Below are 21,147 nucleotides of genomic sequence, written 5' to 3'. Positions count from 1 at the left end.
AGAATCAGACTGACACAGCTGCTGCTCTGGAAGTCGTTTTCAAAAAACACTGCTAATTCTGCAACTCTCCCTTTTTTAAGCTGCATGTGGCTGCCTTCAAGTAGTTCAGCTCTTATGTGAACACAAATGTCCAGTTAACATCAAAGATGCGGTATGTAGTCATTATCTCATGGATAAATTTTGAATTTTTTACAGTTATTATTAATGTTTCAGTTCATAAAATCTCATTCTAAAAACTTTTAGGAATTCTGCTCATGTTGATTCCATTCATTTATTTTTAATAGTAAACGAATTTCTAGCTAGTCTGCCATATGATGTCCAGTTAGCATGCAGAAAGTTTGGAAGAGAGGCCTATATCTTTATTTAATAAACCTGCTTTCCCCTTTCAAACAATTCATCTCCCATATAAAATGTCAGCCCGCCTTGATCTCTGGTTTTGCATCTTCACTTGAATCACAGAGAGTATTTGATATTGGGCTCTCCCTTTTATACTGTACAAGTGGCTCCATAGGAAAGGGAAGTCATGATGATATGTGACTTAGGCCCAAAAGAGATGGATAGATGGGGGTGGCTTTCAGACGCTCCAGGGGCATGACATTTAGATGATGCATGTGCCCAGAAACCACCCCCAGAGACCTGGAGCGACTTCTCGCTTCTCCTTCCTGCCTGTCTGTTTTGCCCCTAAGCCACTGTCCTTGTTTAAAAGGATGTCTACCTCGTATTTCTGTCTTTCCATTCATCTGTAGGGCATACATGGTAGTCTCTCATTTTAGAGCATTTCTATACTTTATCTGGAGCACTGTGTTCAGTTCTGGGTGCCTCATTTTAAGAAGGATGTAGGCAAGTTGGAACACATTCAGAGAAAGGGCAGTGAGGATGATAAGAGCTATGGAGAACATTAGCTATGGAGAGGTATGAGGATAGTTGAAGGTGCTGGACATGTTCAGCTTGGTGAACGGAAGAATTTGAATACCTCAAAGTCTGTCCCAAAGAAGAGTTGCCAGGCCTGTTCTCTAGTACCCCAGAGGTTAGGACCAGATTTAATGGTTTGACGATACAGGAGGGTAGTTTTTAATTGAATATTAGAAGGAACCTCTTGTTAGCAAGAGTGGTTCAGCAGTAGAATTAGTTGCCTAGAGAAGTGTCCTTCTCTGGAGATCTCTTGTCCCATCATAGCACAAATGTGATGTTTCTGGTTTGCCCTACACACTTAAAAGGTTAGTATTTTAAAATTTGCTAAACATTTTGGGTTTAATTGAATAACTTATAGAGTTTAATCTATTTTATCTCCTGCTAGGATGGGAATATTCCTTTGTTACTTGCAGTACAAAATGAGCACACGGAAGTAGGCAAATACCTTCTAGAACATGGAGCAGACATCAATTCCAGAGACAAAAATGGAAGGTATTATTAAGCTAAATTTCTCAGACTTCTTCAGTATTAACCAGATTTTTCAGAATCTTTTCATTTCTATTGAAATGAAGTCAGAGCACAGGACAAATTTTATAGCTGATAGTTGCATAAACTTCATTAGCTTGCAGATTTGCATCCTGGCTGCCTTTTGGATATTTTTTACTGTGCACTTGGTGCTGTTTATGCTGTTCTTCTACCTACTTTTGAGGTATCTTGCACTGTGATGTAGATATGAATAAACTAGCTATAACTTTCTTACTTTAGCTTAAGAATATGCACAAAAGCCATTGTCTTCTTGGTAAGAAGTCATTTTGAAATGATTTGGCCATAGTTGTCTCTTTTAATGTTTTCACTCTGTTTAATTACTTGTTGCACCTCCCTCCATCAAAGATAGGTTATACTAAAACAGGGGTAGGCAACCTTTTTGAGCCGGGGGCCAGGATGCTGTCCCTCAGACAACTGGGGGGCCGAAGCAAAAAAATAAATAAAATAAAATAATATAGGACATTTTCAAATGTAGGACACATTTTTTTAAAATGGAGGACATGCGAAAAAAATGATGATTTTTTTTTTAAAAAAGTTAATATAAATGCATGTTTGTTAGGCATGATCAAAATGGAGTACATTTGGGCCTCAGAAGCTGGCTGATATCAATATCACCATCATCACCATCATCACTACTATCATTGTTAAAGCAGACCTTTTAGCATTAAAAGCACCGAAAATACACAGAAATGCACTTTGGAAAGTCACGCTGTCTCACCTTCAGAAAGAGTGATTGCATGTCTCAGAAACTGACTGATATCATCATCATCATCATCATCATTGTTAAAACAAAGCAGACCTGTAGAAATGGAATGGAAATCCTCCTCCTCCTCCTCCTCTTCTTCATCCTCCTCCTGCTCCTTCTTTCCTCCCTCCTCCTTCTTCCTCCTCCTCTTCCTCCCTCCCTCCCTCCCTCCCTCCCTTCCTTCCTTCCTTCCTTCCTTCCTCCTCCTCCTGCTCCTCTTCCTCCTCCTCCTCTTCCCCCACCCTCTTTCTTCCCTGCCCGCGGCTGTCTGGCAGCCACGGGAAGGAAGGGAAGGAGGAGGAGGACCTCCGCCCCCTTCCTGCCCTGACCGGAGGGGAACAGGCAGGGCAAAGGAGCCCTGCTCCAGCGGGGCTCCTGGGCCCTGCCCGCCCCACCCACCCACCCACGGAAAGGCCCAGGCAGGACCCAGGAGCCTCGCTGCAGCGGGGCTCCTGGGCCCTGCCCGCCCGCCCACGGAAGGGACCAGGCAGGGCCAAGGAGCCTCGCTTCTGCTCAAAAGGCCAAAGGCCCCACGTGAGAGACCTGGTCCTGCCGCCGATTGCCACCGGCGCAGGAACTTTGGCAATCGGCGGCAGGACCAGGCTCGGGCCGGTCCCAAGGCCTCGCCGGGCCGGATGTGGCCCACGGGCCGGGGGTTGCCAACCCCTGTACTAAAATATATAATACCAATTGTGCTTTTAATTGGTCTATGTCAAGAAGATATTACCACAAGAGATAACTGTGTTCAAATAGAGTTCTATTCACCAGCCCTTATCATTGGCCATACTAGGTGCAGGAGCTGTAGGCCAAAATATGGCTCCATCCTGTTACAGTATGTGATATGTTTGCTAAATATATCTGTCCCAGGCCTACTGCATACTAAAATGAAAATGTTGTGCTTGTATAGGGTCTATGCATATAAAACATTAAAGCTAAATATAGTCAAGTAAACAATTTAGGCCTACATAGGAAGCTGCCTTATATTCAGTCAGACTCTTGGCCCATATTGCACATTAATATTGTTAACACTGGCTGGCAAAGTTCTTTTTTTAAAGTCAGATTTGGAATCAGTACATTTCTAGCAATTCTGCCCAAAATTGCTTCTGTCTTCAACTCTACAACTCTGAGGAGTTTATCAAATGGGATGGGAGGCTCTCAATTTCGAAAGCGAAGATAGCGAGGTCAATTCGAAAATTCACGCAATTACGTGTTTACTTATCACTCCTTAAATTCACTGTAATGGCCTCCCTGAACACAACCCAGATTCTGTGCAAAGTAAGCCATCACATCGGTGGGTTCTTAATTGCAAATTCACACCCTTGCGCATGCTCAGTCAGACTCCAGATGACTGGAGCATAGCATATTTAGGCAAGTGAGAGAGAGGAACCAAGGACCCCACAATTTACAGAAGGGGGGGGCGGGAAGAATGGTTGAAAGAACATGCTCTATTCATGTTTAAACGAGCATATATTCACTCTTGTTGTGTTAAAACATGAATATAATGGCTACCCAATAGCTCCGGGTCCATGCCTCTTAATTAGCAGGCAGCAGCCCCCCCTCAGCAATGCTGAAGGACAAGAGGAAGCAAAATTGAAGTGGAATTGCAGTGTGGCTTCATGGGACCCCCCCCTTCCAGATGGGGGGGGGGGACAGGGCCAAAGGAGACATGCATATCACACCAAACAACAGCGCACTGAGTGTGAAGTTGCCTAGGAATAGGGTTTGTGACTTCGCTAGTTCACCGAATTTACTTAACTGTGGATTGACGCATGATTGCATTCGGAGTGCGTTCGGACTGCCAGTGATCATGTGTGGTAACCTTTCGCACAATAACGTGAATATGCATGATTACATTCAGGATGACACTGGATTATAATTTATAATTTAATTTGTTTTATTTATATACCGCTATTCCAAAGATCATAGCGGTGAACAGCAAGTAAGCTAATAAGCAAGTAAGCTAATTTGCCCCCAACAGTCTGGGTACTCATTTTAGCGACCTCGGAAGGATGCAAGCCTGAGTCGAGCTTGGGCCCTTTTGCTGGTCTTGAACTCGCAACCTTGTGGTTTTGAGTGAATGGCTGCAGTACAGGCATTTAACCACCGCGCCACCAGGGCTCCTTATACTTCCAATTTCAGTCGTGTGATATCCTCCTCTGTCTTACTCCACAGCCATACCCACCCACACACACACACACACGCACACACAAATATTTGCCCTGAATGTTATACATACAGGTCCTATTCAGACATTTTATCCACGTGTGAACCTGTTCCAGGCTTGAAGTGAGAGAGATATGTAATCTTCTGCACTATTTTGAACTTGGAGATATTTTTCCTGTAGTCGTTCTATTATATAACTACTCACCAATCTCCATTTCTCTTCTTTATGTTGTCTGTAATCCTACTTTCTCCAGAACTCCTTTGATGCTGGCATGTGAAGCTGGAAATCTCAACATTGTGGATGTCCTGATCCAAAAAGGTGCAGATGTAAATTTGGCTGATGCTCTTGGACACAATGCCCTACATTATTCCATTCTCTCTGAAAATACCAGTATTCAGAGTCTTCTTCAGTCAAAAATTGTTCAAGATGCTGGTATGTATAAGTTTCTTAAATTTACTCTAAATTATAAAAATAGTACTAGCTGTGCCTGAGTTTGATGGATTGTACTAGCATGTTCAGCTGCATCATGTTCTGGCACTGTCCCCAAACCTGTTTTTCTTATCTTGCCTTTTCAGCTAAGGTTACATTCCACAGTGCACCAAGCTTCAGTCAAATGGAATACAGAATCCTTCCAATATTGGCTGCCAACAGTCTTTATGACAAATGTCTCTGTTGGCATAATTGAAGACAACTGGGGAGAGCAAGTTTAGGGGTTACATTGAAAGATGGGTTTATATAGCAATTGGTTATTTACAATTAGGTTTTGTAATATGTGATTGGATCAGTTTCCAAAATGTGCTTGCTGAAGGGCATATCCATTATGTATGGAAATAAAGCACATATAAGTTGGATTGGGTTGTTTTGGTTTTGAGTCTGGCATTTACTGAGTCTGCAATTCATACATGTTCATTTGCATCCACCTGTTTTTTTTAAATACTATAGGCTGCCGTGAGTCCTGCATAAGGAGAAACGTGGGATATAAATAAAATATAAATAAATAATTCACTGTCTTGAAATCACTGGGATAGAATTCTAAATAATCATGGATTTAGGATCAAATTGTTAATCTTTAAATCTCTTAAATACAGAGAAGATACCTCATACTATATGCATAAAGAATAGTGTTCCCTTTCTCTTTGCAGATGTCAAGTCACCAGCAAAGCCAAAACAGGTAAACCAGACAACCAAAAAGGACAGAAATACATCATTACCTGGATTTTTAAATTTGAGTTTATGCTTTTAAATAAGGAAATGCTTAGGAAATCTAATCTGTGAGTGTTTTGAGATCTGTGCGCAGCTTTTTAAACTCCATTATGAGCCCCTGAAAGCTGTTAACTGATGGTGATTGTTTGGGGGACTGGATTGAAGACTATGGCAAACCCCTTTTGAACAAATCTTACCAACAAAACTCCATGGACCTTATCACACTAGGGAAATCCCAAAGAGAAATGGGATTTAAACGAGATTTAATTCTTCAAAAAAACCCACAAAAGCAGGAAGTTTATCACATGACGTTACTGTTAACGTGAAATAATGTGAAGTTAAAGCGAAGGTAAAACGGAGAAAAATGGCAGCTTTTTACTTTTGGGAAGTTCTGAAAGTAAAAAGCTGCCATTTTCCTCCATTTTAACTTTGTGTTATTTCACATAAACAGCAACGTCATGTTTTTCTAATTTAAATCTTGTTTAAATCCCGTTTCTCTTCTGGATTTCCCTAGTGTGATAAGGTCCCATGATAAGTTTGCTTTAGGTTACCATAAGTTGGAAATTACTTGAAACACACAACAACGTTAGAGTTTTGCTAATATGGCTTAGTTACTTATGCCGTTATGCAGAAGCAAGCATTATAGTAGTAAGCACCCTCCCCACTGTTTTCTTCCTCTAAATATGTCCCCATGTGGAAGCTAAAAAAATCTGGGGGAATCCCATTTTTACCAAATTATGATTATTGATAACTGTAGATTGAAGAAATAAGACAACTTCAGACTGTGACTTCTCCTATTGGCTTCTTTTCCCCAAACCATAATTAAGATTAATCACAGGTTAACCATTAACTTTTCTTAAAAGCTTCCATTCTCATCTCACCTATACAAGAGGAGAAAACCAGAGGAAGCAGCACATGACCTGAGGCTGTGTTCATGTAACTCTGAGTTAGAAGTGGAGAACCAGTGGTCTCCGATATGTTGTTGAATTCCAGCGTTGACATCCCCAGGCAGCATGACCTCATCAGGAATGATGGTAGTAGAACAACATCAGGAAGCCCAAGGTTTTCTACCTTCATGCTAAATTTAGTTAGCATTAGTTTAACTTTGAGTTTGATCCATTCAGTGTGGCGTCAGAAGGCCTAAAGTATATTATTTTGGTTTATTGAATTAAAAGGCTAAGAGCTTGCTACGAGTGATACTTGTACAGCTTCCCAGTCAGGAAGGAAAAATGCTGCACAAGACTTGGGATAAACATCAAAAATGATATATTCGTGAAATATCTTCTCTTATGACAAGTCTCTTTGTCCCTAGTCTGAGGATTTTAATAATTACAAAAAAATGTTGCTGATTCAAGTGATTCAGTTGATCTGACATTTTTGGGGTTGTCTAGCTGAACATGTTGCAAAACTCAGTTTGAGCAATGGGGAAAGTGCCTAAAAATTCAGAAGTGTAAATAACTTTGGAATAGGCATGTGAAAAAGTTTCTGGCTGTCCTGAGAGAGTTTGGCACTCCACAGGAAGATTAACAAACTGCTTGGGGCTGGGAATAGCAGTGCATTTGAGATCACCATTCAATGGGAAAGTGTGTGCTTTTATTCACTACATCTAATGAACTGAAGCATGAATGGCAGAAGGAGATAGGATGAGCTCATAGTTAAGCATGTGTAATAGCAGCAGTGTGTTGTCTGCAAGAAGGCATGTATGGTTTTTGAAATTTTCTTGTAACTTAAACGTTTTTCCCAAAAAAGGAAAAATAATAACTTTTAACGCAGGCCTTACTAACCAACTAACATACTTCCCTTTTCTGGCCTGTGAAACTTCCAGCATGATCAAGTCTCTAGATTAAGTTCAGAAAGAAGTGGAACTCCAAAAAAACGCAAAGCCCCACCACCACCTCCAGTCAGTCCTATCCAGGTAAAGAGCCAAGCCCAACTTCCAACACATTGCTATGTATAGATGGGGAGGGGCGGTGGAGCAGATTCCTGTCGGGAATAGACTGGGGTACTTTTGGTGTGTGCAGATCCTTTTTTTAAGCGTTTGCCTCATGCATCATGAGTGAATTCTTGAAAGGATCGAAATAGGATGGCCTGGTTTTGCAAGCTCAAATTAGTTAATGCTTTACAGGAGGGTTGTTGGGAAAATGACAGGATCCTAAGTTTGAAGCAGTGGAGCTTATAAAAGTACCTCTTTCATCCAAATGCTGACAGTCTTTGCCTTTCAACTACTTGCTTAAGATTCTTGCACTCATATAATTGGCTTTTCACATAGGAATGCATAGCATTTGAACAAGGCGTTTAATATTAAACAAAACCATTACTTGGGTGGCTGTTTGACTGCATGCTTCCTGACAGCTAAAGATGACTGATGCATAGTCTTTGCTTGTTTTGAACTAACCAAGAGCAATGACATCGCCTAGCAAGAAGCAGTACGTGTCCCTCAAACACATTCATCTTTTCCAGTTTAGTGATCTATCCTCTCCACATTCAGCAACTTCAACTCCAGTATCTGGGAAAGGCCAGCAGTTCTTTGCTGAGCAGGGATCCAAGGTAAAACTTGTTTTTTCAGTTTCATTTCTGATTTGAACATTAATGTTACCTATTTGTAGTGGGTTGTATGTTGTGAAAAAAATTTTCATTGTCTCAAATAGTCAGAGCTTGGAAATAATTTGTTAGAAATTAATTTCTTGGCCCTTATTTAATGTTGATTTTAAAATTTAATATGCCAGTGGTGGTATTCTTGAGCAATGATTAGCTCTTATCATTGGTTTATTCGGTTGCTAGTAGTTTTTGTAATTTCAAATTATATTTTTTTTAGTTTAATAAATTAATAATCAAATTAACTATATAGCATTCCCTGAACAGTTTAATCTTATTGAATATTTTTCTTTAATGTGATCACATTAACATTAGTGTGAACATTTCCAACCTCTGAAAATGCTTGCTTTATAGTGGGTACTGGAGCTCTCTGAAGATGAACATGTGCAAAAATATATGGTTAGACTACTGTGAAGTACATTTTTATTTTACTGTCGGCCCTTCTTACACACGGATTTTTTATACATGGATTCAAGCATCCACGGTTTGAAAATTTTCAAATAAAAGTATAAATTTCTAATATGAAACCTTGATTTTCCATTTTGTATAAGGGACACCATTTTGCTATGTCATTATATTTAATGGGACTTGATCATCCACAGATTTTGTTATCCATGGGGGATCTTGGAACTAAACCCCAGTGTATAACAAGGGTCCACTGTATTTTTATGCCATCTTACTCCCAGCATGGTTAAAAAATGTACCAATAGCATTTTAAAAATAGCAATAGCACTTACATTTCTATACCACTTTATAGTGCTAAGCACTCTCTAAGTGGTTTACAATGTGTTAGCCAATTGTCCCCAGCAAGCTGGGTAGTCATTTGACTGACCTATGAAAGAATGGAAGGCTGAGTCAACCTGGAGCTCTGTGGGATTGAACTCACATTTTTGGCTTCAGTACTAGTATCTAACCACTGTGTCACCAGGACTTACTTCGTTTAAACAGTATGAAATTACATTTTAATAAATACAAAAGTTAAAAGCATAAACAAACGCAAGGCACACCCCAATAAGAAGCCTTCCTGAGGGTGATTATATATTAAAAGGCTGCTTGAATAAAAATATATTTGCCTACTAGTGAAATGAAAACAGAGAGGGGGGCAGCCTACCCTCCCATGGAAAGTCATTCCAAAACTTTGGAACAGCCACTGTGAAGGCTCTCTCATGTCCTCACCAAGCGGGCCTATGATGGAACCAGGAGAAAGCCTTCCCCTGATTATCTTAAAGCTCTGGCAGCTCTGACTGCATATCTGAAGAGATAACTGTCTTTCAGATGGTCAGATTGTCTACATGGCGCTGCCACATGTTTGGAAGTGTTTGGACTCTACAAAAGTGTTTAGGAACTCCAGCTGATGCAAAATGCAGTTGCCAGACTGCTGCTAGGTGTGCATTTTGGAAACCATATAACTCTGATCTTGTAAGAACAGCACTGGTTTCCAGTTTGCTTCTAAACTTAATTCAAGGTGCTTGTGTTGACCTACAAAGTCCTAAACAACTTGGGGCAAGGATATCCAAAATACCACCTCTTCCCATATGAGCCTGCCAGAAATTTGAGATCTTCAGAGGTGGCCACACTGGCTACATCATGCTGGCTCTTTTTTGTTGGTTAACTTTACCATTTATTCAGAGTTCTTTCTGTATAGAAAATCCAGTGTGGCTTTAACATGATAAAACAGCTAAATACTAAAAAGAGGAAATTTACATTTGATACACAAATATAATAAATTAAACACCTGGTTTACAGCCCTAGCTAAAAAATATCAGCTGTTCTTTTGAAAAAGTATTTAAGTTTGTAGATGTTTGCACTTCTTGATGAGAAATTGCAGTCAAATTTCCATTTGTTTTTAAAACAAACATTTGTTCATCTGTGTTTCAGCAGGGAGAGATCAGTGCCATTCAGTCCGATTGCAAGGATGGGATAAGCGATAGCACTGCAGGTAAGGTATAGGAAAGGCAATGTCTTCAATGTCTCTACTCTCCAGTCTTCCCCATTCCTCAAGAACTGCATTCTAGAAAATGTATCTGTAATGGGACATTGCCATTTTATCTTATTAGCAGTCATCATGCTACAGGTTGAATCTCCCTTATCTGAAATTCTTGGGACCACTAGTCTTCTGAATTTCAGATTTTTAAATTTTGTGTGTGAAACAAAAGTTTGCATAAACTGAACAATCAGAAAGCAGAGATGTTACTATCTCAGCAACCCTTGTGGCTGAAATATCCAAAATTTTGGAATTTGGAGGATTTTGGATTTTGGAATTCTAGATAAGGGGATACTCAACCTATACAGGTGTAGCAATACTCTTCATGTGCAGTACAAAATAGGGTAGTCTCAGGGCCTAGATTTTATTAGTCATTGACATAATCTGTGACTCTTACTTTTCTTTGTCTGAGGCCTCTCAATGAAAATAATACTTTTCAGTTTTTACCCAGCTATATATGTGGTACTTTCTAGAAGCATGAACTTGTCACACTGTTTTTCTAACGTGTATCTGATTAAGTAGACTCAAGTCTACAAAAGCTTGTGCTGAAAGCTTGTTTCTTTCATTCAATCACAAGGGTGCTACAAGGTCCCATTGGGTACTGTTTTTCCAAAAGACAAAAGAAAGTAAAGTTACTATTTTGTTTTATTTTTTTTGGAAACGTACTTAACATAAATTGGCAGAATGATGTAGCTGCACTAAAAACTGGAATAATAAATGATCTTGTTCTTGTTCTTTCACTGCCTTTTCATTTTTAAAGGCACTGATAGTTTATTGGATCTAAGTTCAGAAACAGACCAGCAAGACTTGCTTTTACTGCTTCAAGCAAAAATTGCTTCTTTGACCGTGCATAACAAGAAACTGCAAGAAAAATTACAGGTGTGTATCAGAACAGCCCATGATACAAAAAAAATTATATATAAAAAAGATTGACACTATCATAATGTAGAAAGCCAGCATGGTGTAGTGATTTCAGTGTTGGACTACAGCTGCCCTGGTGGAAGGAGACAGGATGGAACTCTATGATTGGCAAGCATCTGGTTGGCTTCTAATAGAAACTCTGTTGGTATTGACCCTGCATGGCAAGCCTTATACATTGATGTGGTGAGATAAAGTTTGTCTGTCCTAGAGTTCTTGGGACAGAAATCTAGCTTCTCTTCTTTGTCAGTTTGCTTAAGGGTTGTGTGAAGACATTTGTTATATTCTGTTAAGCTGAGATGTTTTGGTCTAATACTGCCATCTGCTGTATCTACAGGCAAGAGGACTCAAAACAGAAGATGTGGATACCACACTGGATTCTTATCGTTCCACACACACGGAGTTTGATCAGTCAACAGACAGGCTGAGTGATAGTTCAGTGGCAGTGGCTCAAGAAATAAGCTCCCCTTCCCTAAGTTCAACACAGGCTCAGGAAGAAGCAGTGAACAATGAGGTAAAAATTAAACAGCTACAAAACAATTTAAAGGAAGTTCAAAAGAGATTGGACAGCTCTGAAGCAAAGAGGCGGCACTTGGAGAACCAGCTCCAGTCTGGAGTGGCAGACACAGTTCACTTGTTGAACAGCTCAGAGATTTCAGAGAATGGCTCGGACCTTAATCAGAAACTGAAAGAAACCCAAATCAAGTATGAAGAAGCAATGAAGGAGGTCCTGAATGTCCAGAGGCAAATGAAGCTGGGCTTGGTGGCTTCAGAGAGCAAAGAAGCTGATCTGCAAGAACTCAGAGCAACGTGTGAGGAGATTGAAGTGCTGAAGGAAGAATTGCAAAAAGTGCAGGAAGAAAGCAATAAGCTAAGAGAGAGAGTGAGAGAGCTAGAGGAAAAGGTGGAAGAGAAAGAGAGGAATGGTGCGGGCACTATGTCAGCAGAAGAGTGTGAAGAGATGAAAAGTTCCTATTGCTTAGTTATTGAGAACATCAACCAAGAGAAGGCTTTGCTAATTGAGAGGTACAAGGAGGGACAGGAGGAGATCAAAAGGCTGCAAGACAAATTGAAGAGTCAGATGGAGTCAGGGCAGAGTGAGGAAGATGTGGAGGTAAGGGATGCAAAGAACAGGATGATAAACGAGTTGAACAAGCAGGTCAGTGAGCTTTCCCAGTTGTATAAAGAAGCACAAACAGAACTTGAAGACTACAGGAAAAAGAGTGCTTCAGAAGATGCCAGCCCAGCATGCATACCTCTGGAGGAACATGAGAAGCTGATGGAAGTCACTGCCTTACAGAGAGAGCAAGCAGAGGGTGCGCTGATGGAAATGAAGGCTCAGTACGCCAAGGTATTAAACGAAGCAACACAACTGCAAAACCTGGTTGACTCTCAGAAGAAGAACTCTGTTTCCATCACTGAACATCTTCAGGTGGTCACTGCTCTCAGAAGCTCAGTAAAGGAAATGGAAGAAGAAATAAATGAGCTCAAAGAGCAGCTTCTTTACAAAGAAACTGAGGTGCAGCGTCTGCAGAAGGAACTATTAGAAGAAGAAGCAGCTGTGTGTGAAGCCATGGTGCCCAGGTCACTCTATGAAGAGCTTCGGTCTAAGTCAGAAGGGGAAGTCAGCTCCTTGTCATCCAAGCTGAAGGACTTAATGAAAGAGAAGGAGAACCTGTGTACAGATCTGTCACAGCTCAGGAAGGAAATTTTACAAGTGAAAGGGGAGAAAGAGAATCTCCGAGCAATCCTTGAAGCCAAGGAACAGGAGATCAAGGGACTGCTTCAGCAGTACCATCAAGCACAAGAAGAACTACTTGAAATGAAAAAGGCTTCTGAAACTTCCTCAAAAATGGAAGAGGACAAGGATAAAAAGGTTGGTTGATCTAATAGCCCCAAATTAAGGATTGTTTATTATTGTCCCATGATAGCGATCTAGACTCTGGGCCAAGTTCATTCAAGGGCTTGGCATCAAGATCATTTGGGCATGCTGGAAACTAATTGTCATTGAAGCTTTTTGCCACATATAAGGATCATCTAGACCTGGGCTTGGTCTTCCAGATAGAAACAGTTTCCAGCATCTGAAAATAAATATGAATTTGCAATTTCATTTTCAAGGAGTCTGAAGGAACCAAGCAGTCTATCAGCCAGGGAAAAATATAGATCTGGATTAGCTAGTATTGTGGAGGAGCTATATAGTTATACATTTCCATCAAGTAAACAATGGTTGAGACTTTAAAAAAAAAATCTGCAGCCTCTCTGCTATCTTATTGTTACTTGTCTTTTACATGCCTTCTAATGTTTTTTATATACGGGATCTTTCAGGTCATTATGTGGGCTGATGTTAACAAACCATCATTAGAACCGTGCTTAAATTTAAGATCTGTTTTGGGTCAGAGGCTCTCCTTGTAATGCAGCTTCTCCCATTTTCTGCTCCTTACCAGATAACTGACATGTCTAAAGAAGTTATCAAACTAAAGGAAGCACTGAACAGCCTCTCCCAGCTCTCTTATGCAACTGGTACACCGAAAAGACAAAGCCAGCAGCTGGAGCTTCTGCAACAGCAAGTCAAGCAGCTACAAAACCAGCTTGCTGTAAGTTGATAGGTTACTTACCCTGCAAATAAGCAGGCATAGCTATCTTCTAACTGGTAACTGACCTCTTCTGTGTAGTGAAAATTGGATGCAGAAATACACTATCATCAACAACATCTCCTCCTCCTCCTCCTCTCTCCCTCTCTCTTTTTCTCCGTGTGTGTGTGCGCATGCGCACATACACACACACACATATATATATAACTTTCCCAGAGCTGGGACTCAAGGTGACTCATGAAAAAGTTAATGCAATTACACCTCTTAGTGAATGCAAATTCATTTAAAATGTATCTCTTAAAAAGGCAAGCAGTAAAAATTATATAGTACAGTGTTGAACTTATAAAACAGTCTGTTCTCAAAAGATGGTGGAATGAAAAAAAAGTCTTCAGCTGCTGATGGAAGGACAACAAAGAGTGAGCCAGTCTAACATCCCTAGGAAATGAGGCAGCAGCAAGCAAACCTTGGTAATTCTTCAGGACATCAGGAGATTGATCCTGTTAAGATATCTTGTTGAGGGATGGGGAACTTGTTGTAGTACTGTGTCTCCCATGGTTTCTTACCATTGACTGTATTGGCTAGGTCTGATGGGAGTTGCAGTTCACCAACATCTTGAGGGCCAAACATTCCCCTATCCTCCCCATCAATTTCACGCAGTCTTCGCATAGGGGAACAGCGAGTAGTGTAACTTCATCCTTCCACTATTACTAAACAATGATTATAAGATATTTACTACTATTTTAGCAGACAGACAGAGTAAACCTATCTCTTGGAACTGTCCCGAATATTACTGAATATATGAAATATCATAACAAGACAAAGGCAGCCCTTTTCTCATTACGATATTTCACATATTCACTAATATTCAGGACAGTTCTTACATTACTCCTTAATTGTCTTTTTGGCAAAAATCCACTCTGATCCTCATGAGTCATCCGAGAGAGAGGTTTCCTCAGCCTGTCTGCCAAAATAGTAGTAAATATCTTATAACCAATGTCTCATGTATCTTATTTGTGAACACTCTAATATAGGCATTTCTCCAAGAATTTTGCATCTGTCCTTTTCCTAATTTTCCATCACACACTTTCTTGAGTGGTTGAAAACAAATTGATCTTCATATTTCTTATAATACACTGCAGATAAACTACCTGGACCTAGAGCTTTTCCTACTTCAATCTTTTAAATTGTCTCAAAAAGCTCCATTGTTGTCAAATGCCCTTTCGAAATCTGCTTCTGTTCAAAATGTAATTTGTCCAATTGGAAGCCCTCTAGATAATCTTCCATATCTGGGTCTTTTTCATTACCTTTCACATTTAAAATTAGAAAGTATTTTGAGAGATATTTTGAGAGTAATTTGTAAAGTGTTATGCCATCCTTTAGTCAGTGCCAAGGTTTTTCCAAAAAAAGTAATATAAGAGTAATGATTAAATGCAAACATTTAATTTGTTTGACTACTTATTAACATCTGTGAGTTATAGGAATTGAAAAAGCCAGGCATCCACACTGTCAGTCATCAGCATGGAGTGAGTGGCTCATGATTATTTTATTGACAATATCTGTATGTTGGATGGCAGATGATTGCTCTTCTCCAACATGAAGATCCTGGTAGTGGATGAACCAGGACAATAATCCAGAAACAATGTTGTTGCTACTTGCTCATATAGTTGTCATGGTAGTGTGTGTCATTTAAACTCATCTCCCCTTTGTAGAAATCAGAAAACTACCATTTTTGGCTGCCTCATATGTTCAAAATAGCAAGTGATTTGGTTCTTTTTCCATGTGGGAGAACACTTTGCAATTGGCTGCTGCAGTTGCTGTTACCTGGCAGGGTCGGAGAATTGGCAAGGCAGTTCACTCCCCTGCACCAGGTGATGCCAGTGTCAGTGACACCACTGGCTACTATTATGCATATATTCACTCCTTGACAACTCATATTTCTTTTTTAGGAAACAAAGAAACAACACCAGGATATTGTATCTGTTTACAGGACACATCTGCTCTATGCTGTGCAGGTAAAAAAGATTTTCTGGCAATAGTTCTTGTATTTTACTAGGGCTATCAGCTATAAATAAATCAGTGAATTAAAGTCTCATATTAATGAAACAGTAATTCAGAAAATTAAAAAAGCAGTTTTTTAAAATGTGAAGTCAAAGGCTTTCATGGCCGGCATCCATGGTTTTTTGTGGGGTTTTTGGGCTGTGTGGCCATTTTCTAGAAGAGTTTCTTCCTGACGTTTCGCCAGCGCATCTGTGGCTGGCATCTTCAGATTTAAATAACACATGCATGGAGGTACAAAGGAAAGAAGAACACTTCTTATCAGGGCTTAAGTAGACATTTGCTCAATATTCCCCTTGTAATTACTTACTTGGTGTCCCATTAAACATAGGCAAGGGAGACTATTTTACTCAGAGATCACCACAAAGGGAGCGGGAGGATCATGTCTTCCCTCTCCAATGCAACATGAGCAAATCTGCTGTACCAGTACATCTAGCATGCTTGAATCAAAGATCCTTATTGCACTATCAGATCTTTTTATCTCAATTAGCGATGGGAATCCTAGGGTCCTAACAGTATTTTGGACTACAAGTCCCAACAGCTCTAGTCACTATAAGTAATAGAGAAGAACGCTTGTAGTTTGAATTCAGCAAAATCTGGAGGACTGCAGGATTCTATTCCTGGTCTAAATGACTCACCACACTGTGGGTAGAATTTATTGTGATTATGTAATAAAGGGGAAAGAAAAGCCTTTTTGCATGTGCTGTGTTCCAGGGAAAATTTGTGTGCATGCATGGTTGTAATCAATTAAAGGAAAACAAGATTATTAGGTGCATGCTTTGTATTTGGTCAACATCTAGTGCTAGCTAAAAGATGCTCCACCAGGTATAGTCTCCTGGGCATTCTTTTCAGTATGTGATACTGCTATTAGCACTTCTTATGAGTATTTTTTCCCTCTTAAAATGAATTGATTTTATTTATGTTTTGAATAACTTAAATGGATGCCTCTTTTTCATTTTTTTAGAAAATGATTTTAATTAGTTCATCTAAACCTTGCAATCCCTTCCACCTCTTAAGATTCTTTGATTCTAGGTTCTAATTGTCCCAAATGGTCAATTAAAAGCTAGTACCCCTAATTAATTTATATAACTTAGTGAGAGTGTTTTTTAAAAAAATATAGTTCAGAAAAAGTGTGGTCATTTTTAATATACAGTTGTCTTTCAGAAGAATTTCAGAATTTTGCATATCAGTTCTTTTCCTGCTAATATTTTGCTCTCTTCTCTGTTTCTTTCTTCCCAGGGTCAAATGGATGAAGATGTCCAGAAAGTGCTTAAACAGATTTTAACAATGTGCAAAAGTCAGTCACAAAAAAAAGGTGAAACTGTTTTTGTTGATCCCTGATGGTGCTGCTGTAGAGCTTGAGTCTCGCCTTAAAATGAAATTGGATTGGCAGCCCCTTGCAGGGAATCGCCATGGGTCTTGGCCACATTTCCTATTTCAATTTTATGTCTTATGAGCTAATGCATTGTTGTGTCTTCCCTTACCCTAGTATTTCCCAGAGTGCTGTTTATGTGTCATAGACACAGATGCACGATTCTCCAGAAGTTACAATTACTTTAAATCAGGGGTGGTTAAAGTCTGACCTACAGTATTAAAGAGTATCTCAGTGCTTCCTTTGGTTTTAACACCTTGGTGCAAACCATGGAAGTCCCAGAATGGAGTGGAAAGAAATATTTGAACCATTTGGTGATGAAAATTTTTTAGTTCCTTGTTAAGAAAGAGGGAGAAGCAGCCTTATGTTAAGACCCTCATGCATCCCTTATAATTGTAGGTTCAACTGTTGGTTATAAAACCTTTTGGCCTTGTTAAATAAAAGGAAGAAAAGCCAGCATCATTCGACAAAGCCACTAATTGGCTAAACACAACTATGCTGCCTTTTAGAATATATCTAGAACACCAGATCAGTGATATGTACTAATCACATAACATAAAGCATAGCCATGTACTAAAGCAGGTAAATGGATTCTGAACACAGCTAACTCTGCTACAACCTCAATTTCTTTATCAAGTGGTAGGTCAAGCTATCTATGCAAATCCTTGCAGTGCTATTTATTGGCCATGGAGCTCAGGAGGAAAAAAAAAACATGTTCCAAATGATAAACAAGGGATCTGAATGAACTCATGATGTTTACAGTGAGCACTGTTTGTCTCACAATTCTGAACCTCACTTTTGTAACAGATCTTCTCTACAATATATTTTTACTGGCCCTCAAATTTAGAAAACTTTTTTTTGTAACTAAAGCCATTTGCTATGTAACACTGTGGGTTTTTTTTTCCTTTTATTATTTTGCAATTAGCTTCAATAAAGAAAGATTTAGGCAGTTGCCCTTTTCTCTTTCTCACTTAGCCCTGCTCCATTGTAAAATGCAGTGGAAATATCCTTAAAAGGTTATATTGAAATAGATTTGTCCATACATCCTGGAATAAAAGAGGATGATTAAGTATTCAGTCTTCGCTCTCTTTTTTTTCTCTTTATTGCCAAATCTTGTAACATCTGAAACACTGAGAAGCCTTGTGTTTTTTTCTCTAAGCCACATTAAATTTATGTCGTACAGGAACAATCTTAAAAATTGCATTTGTGCCGAAAAATCATTTAGAAAGAGCAGCTGGTACATGTAACTACATGTATGTTATAGGCAAGTATGGAAGTGCTCAGCAATGCCCGAGTGTCTTTTTTCGTGCAGGTCGGAGGGAAAAAAGTGTGGATTCTACTTTTTTTTTTCTTTTTTAAAAATAATGTATTTAGACTCTGCAGTCCTTTTCCAACCAGAGAACTACAGTGATGTCTTCCAAAGTACCATGGGAGCTGTAGCCTGCAGAAAACATGGAGTATGTCATATAAAACTAGAAGAGCCTTATAAAGTAGCTAGTGTTTGCAGGTGCAGTCTTATATTTCAAAACCCTAATGGAGGAAGACCACCTTTGAGAACAAGAGAGTCTTGTTTAAAGCCTTTATGTAGAATTTGTAACATCATAGGTGCACTAAAACAGCTATCCTTAGTCTGAATCCAGCTGCTACTTCCAACTAAAGTAGGCTTACTGAATCAATTGGATTTACATAAATGTTGACTATCATGCAGAAGTTTATTCCATGAATCTACTCTAGTTAAAACTGGTGACTGGATTTAGGACCATGTGTTGGAAAACTCCAGAAGCCTAAATAAATTATATTTTACCTAAAGGGAATAACCAGTTTTAATTGGCATGCAGATTCAATTTATGAGATTGTTTTAACACTATTGATGGATCTACATCTGCAGCAATTCCCAGAGCTCTCTAGTAAATGATGCCTATAGACAGGTAATTGCTCAGTGCCTCAGGGCTTCCAAATTCACCATGCACTAAATATCAGTCCTTTTTTGTACAATGGCCAAACCTAAATAGATTTTGAAACATATGATGCTGAGTGGTAGTAAATGTGTGTGTCCTTGGTTTAACTAATGACTATTAATTTTGAACAATATTTCATAGTTCAATACCTTTTTAATGCTCCAAAGAAATGTGAAAACTTTTTTAAAAATTCAGAAATCTAAAATATGCCAATAAATGCTGCCAAGTGTAAAACTTGAGGAACTGTTTTGTAGGCTTCCTGACAAACATAGCTTTTTACGTTGTTTTGTTACGTGTATTTATTACAGTTATCATTGTGAAACCTTGGATATTGTATACTATAGCATAGTGATTGCCCTTTGTATGTAATTTTACAAAAGTTACCTTATTCGCAAATAAAGTTTTTTTAAAAAAATGCCTTAGTCTTTTATATCTAATATTTTATTTATTCATTTATTAAAATATGTATATCCTGTCCTTTATTGTAGGATCACAGAGTAGCCTACAAATAGAACAATAGGGCTATCGAAAGCATATAACTGATTTTAAAATTAATACTACAATTTTTAAAAAATTCCAGCTTTTAAAGCAGTTAAGTTATTTAAACCAGATAAAACATATTAAACAAGATAAAACAGGTTTAAACAATTAAAATATGTATATAACTTCCAGTATATTGCCTCCAGTAAATGGTTAAGACATGTCTGAATACTACACTGGTTGAGTATTCCAAAATCCAAAATTGTCCACATGGGTAGCTGAGATAGTGGTACCTTTGCTTTCTAATGGTTCATTGTATACTTACTTTGTTTCATGCACAAACTTGTTTAAAAATACTGTGTATAAAATTACTTTCAAGCTGTGTATATAAGGTATATATGAAACATAAATGAATTTGGTGTTTAGACTTGGGTTTCATCTCCAAGGTATCTCATTATGTATATGGAAATATTCTAAAATCCAAAATGTTTCTGATCCCAAGCATTTCAGATAAGGGAGAGCCAACCTGTAATCTAATTCAAAAGTAACCAGTACATGGACTACTGTGGCTAAGGATAGCTTGCTTGCTTATTTATTTATTTAGGTATTTATATCCTGCCCTTCAGCCCTAATGGCTGTCAGAGCGGCTTACAATTATTATTTTTAATCAGACTGTTCCCTGCCCTCAGGCTTACAATCTAAAAGACATGAAACAAAAGGAGACGGGAATGGTGGAGGGAAAGGGGATGAGGTCCAGTGGTTCTTCTCTCCCTCTGAGGCCTGGACCAAGGCAGATGGATTGGAGGGAGGGCTCTTCCTTCTTCCAGGCTAGCCCTGATGGAGCTGGACCTGCCTGGTGAACCCTCTCAGGCCGGCGGATGGCAGTTATGGAGGGCGGAGTCTCCTTCCTTCAGGCTAGCCCTGATGGAGCTGGACCTGCCTAGTGAACTCCCTCTCAGGCCGGTGGATGGCAGTTATGGAGGGCGGAGAGAAATTTTCCAAGAGAAATGCCAGAATATAAGAAAAGTCATTCTAGATGATACTGAAACCCATGGAGTCCCAACATACTATGTGAACAGAGTCGGTTGTCTATGATGTTTATCACACTATGCTCTTAAAGAGGTACTATTCCAGTGTGACTCCTCTAGCTGCCTCCTGTTGCATGCTGGGATTGGCAGTTTTAAGGAGGGGTATTTAGAATTCTCAGGCAGAGAAGTTCAGCTCCTTAAAACTGCCAATCCCAGCATGCAACAGGAGGCTGCTAGAGGAGTCATACTGGAATAGTAGCTCTTTAAGAGCATAGTGTGATAAACATCTAAGAGAACCCTGCTAACTAACTGCTTGCAGTTTCATGCTCCTCCACCTTGTGTTCCTCATTAAATAATATACAAAGATATATTGGCTGTAATGCTAAAGGTAATATATAGTCATCATGATTAGTTGTCATTGATGGCCCTAACCTCCAGAAATGTACCTAAACCTCTTTTAAAATTGGCATCCATCACTGCCACTTGTGCCAATGAATCCAACAGTATAACTATTACCCATGTGGCATGCCTGTACTTAGTAGCAGCACCTGAGGTCTTCAAACAGGCTGTATGGCCATCTGTCGGGGATGCTTTGA

At 39.2% G+C, this 21,147-nt stretch overlaps 1 protein-coding gene across 4 annotated transcripts in view; it reads left to right on the top strand.

Moving 5' to 3' along the window:
• Nucleotides 1-19,452, top strand: part of RAI14 (retinoic acid induced 14) — a 143,563-nt gene extending 124,111 nt beyond the window's left edge. The window contains exons 7-18 of one of the 4 annotated variants that reach the window (XM_089496757.1): nucleotides 81-151; nucleotides 1,298-1,404; nucleotides 4,621-4,799; nucleotides 5,510-5,538; nucleotides 7,396-7,485; nucleotides 8,031-8,117; nucleotides 10,047-10,104; nucleotides 10,910-11,028; nucleotides 11,405-12,943; nucleotides 13,512-13,661; nucleotides 15,605-15,670; nucleotides 16,953-19,452. In XM_089496757.1, coding sequence (XP_089352883.1) covers nucleotides 81-151; nucleotides 1,298-1,404; nucleotides 4,621-4,799; nucleotides 5,510-5,538; nucleotides 7,396-7,485; nucleotides 8,031-8,117; nucleotides 10,047-10,104; nucleotides 10,910-11,028; nucleotides 11,405-12,943; nucleotides 13,512-13,661; nucleotides 15,605-15,670; nucleotides 16,953-17,054 — 2,597 coding nt within the window. In that variant the 3' untranslated portion in view covers nucleotides 17,055-19,452. Of the gene's footprint in view, nucleotides 1-80; nucleotides 152-1,297; nucleotides 1,405-4,620; nucleotides 4,800-5,509; nucleotides 5,539-7,395; nucleotides 7,486-8,030; nucleotides 8,118-10,043; nucleotides 10,105-10,909; nucleotides 11,029-11,404; nucleotides 12,944-13,511; nucleotides 13,662-15,604; nucleotides 15,671-16,952 lie in introns of all 4 variants that reach the window. The other 3 variants (XM_089496753.1, XM_089496767.1, XM_089496759.1) reach the window with 3 other exon arrangements.
• The last annotated feature ends 1,695 nt before the right edge of the window (nucleotides 19,453-21,147 follow it).

This window comes from Sceloporus occidentalis, unplaced genomic scaffold (assembly GCF_023333645.1).
Source record: "Sceloporus occidentalis isolate IW3139 unplaced genomic scaffold, rSceOcc1.0.p SCAF_1, whole genome shotgun sequence".
NCBI classification, from domain to species: Eukaryota; Metazoa; Chordata; class Lepidosauria; order Squamata; family Phrynosomatidae; genus Sceloporus; species Sceloporus occidentalis.
The sequence above is the reverse complement of the archived record's forward strand: the minus strand, read 5'-3'. Positions and strand labels throughout refer to the sequence as shown.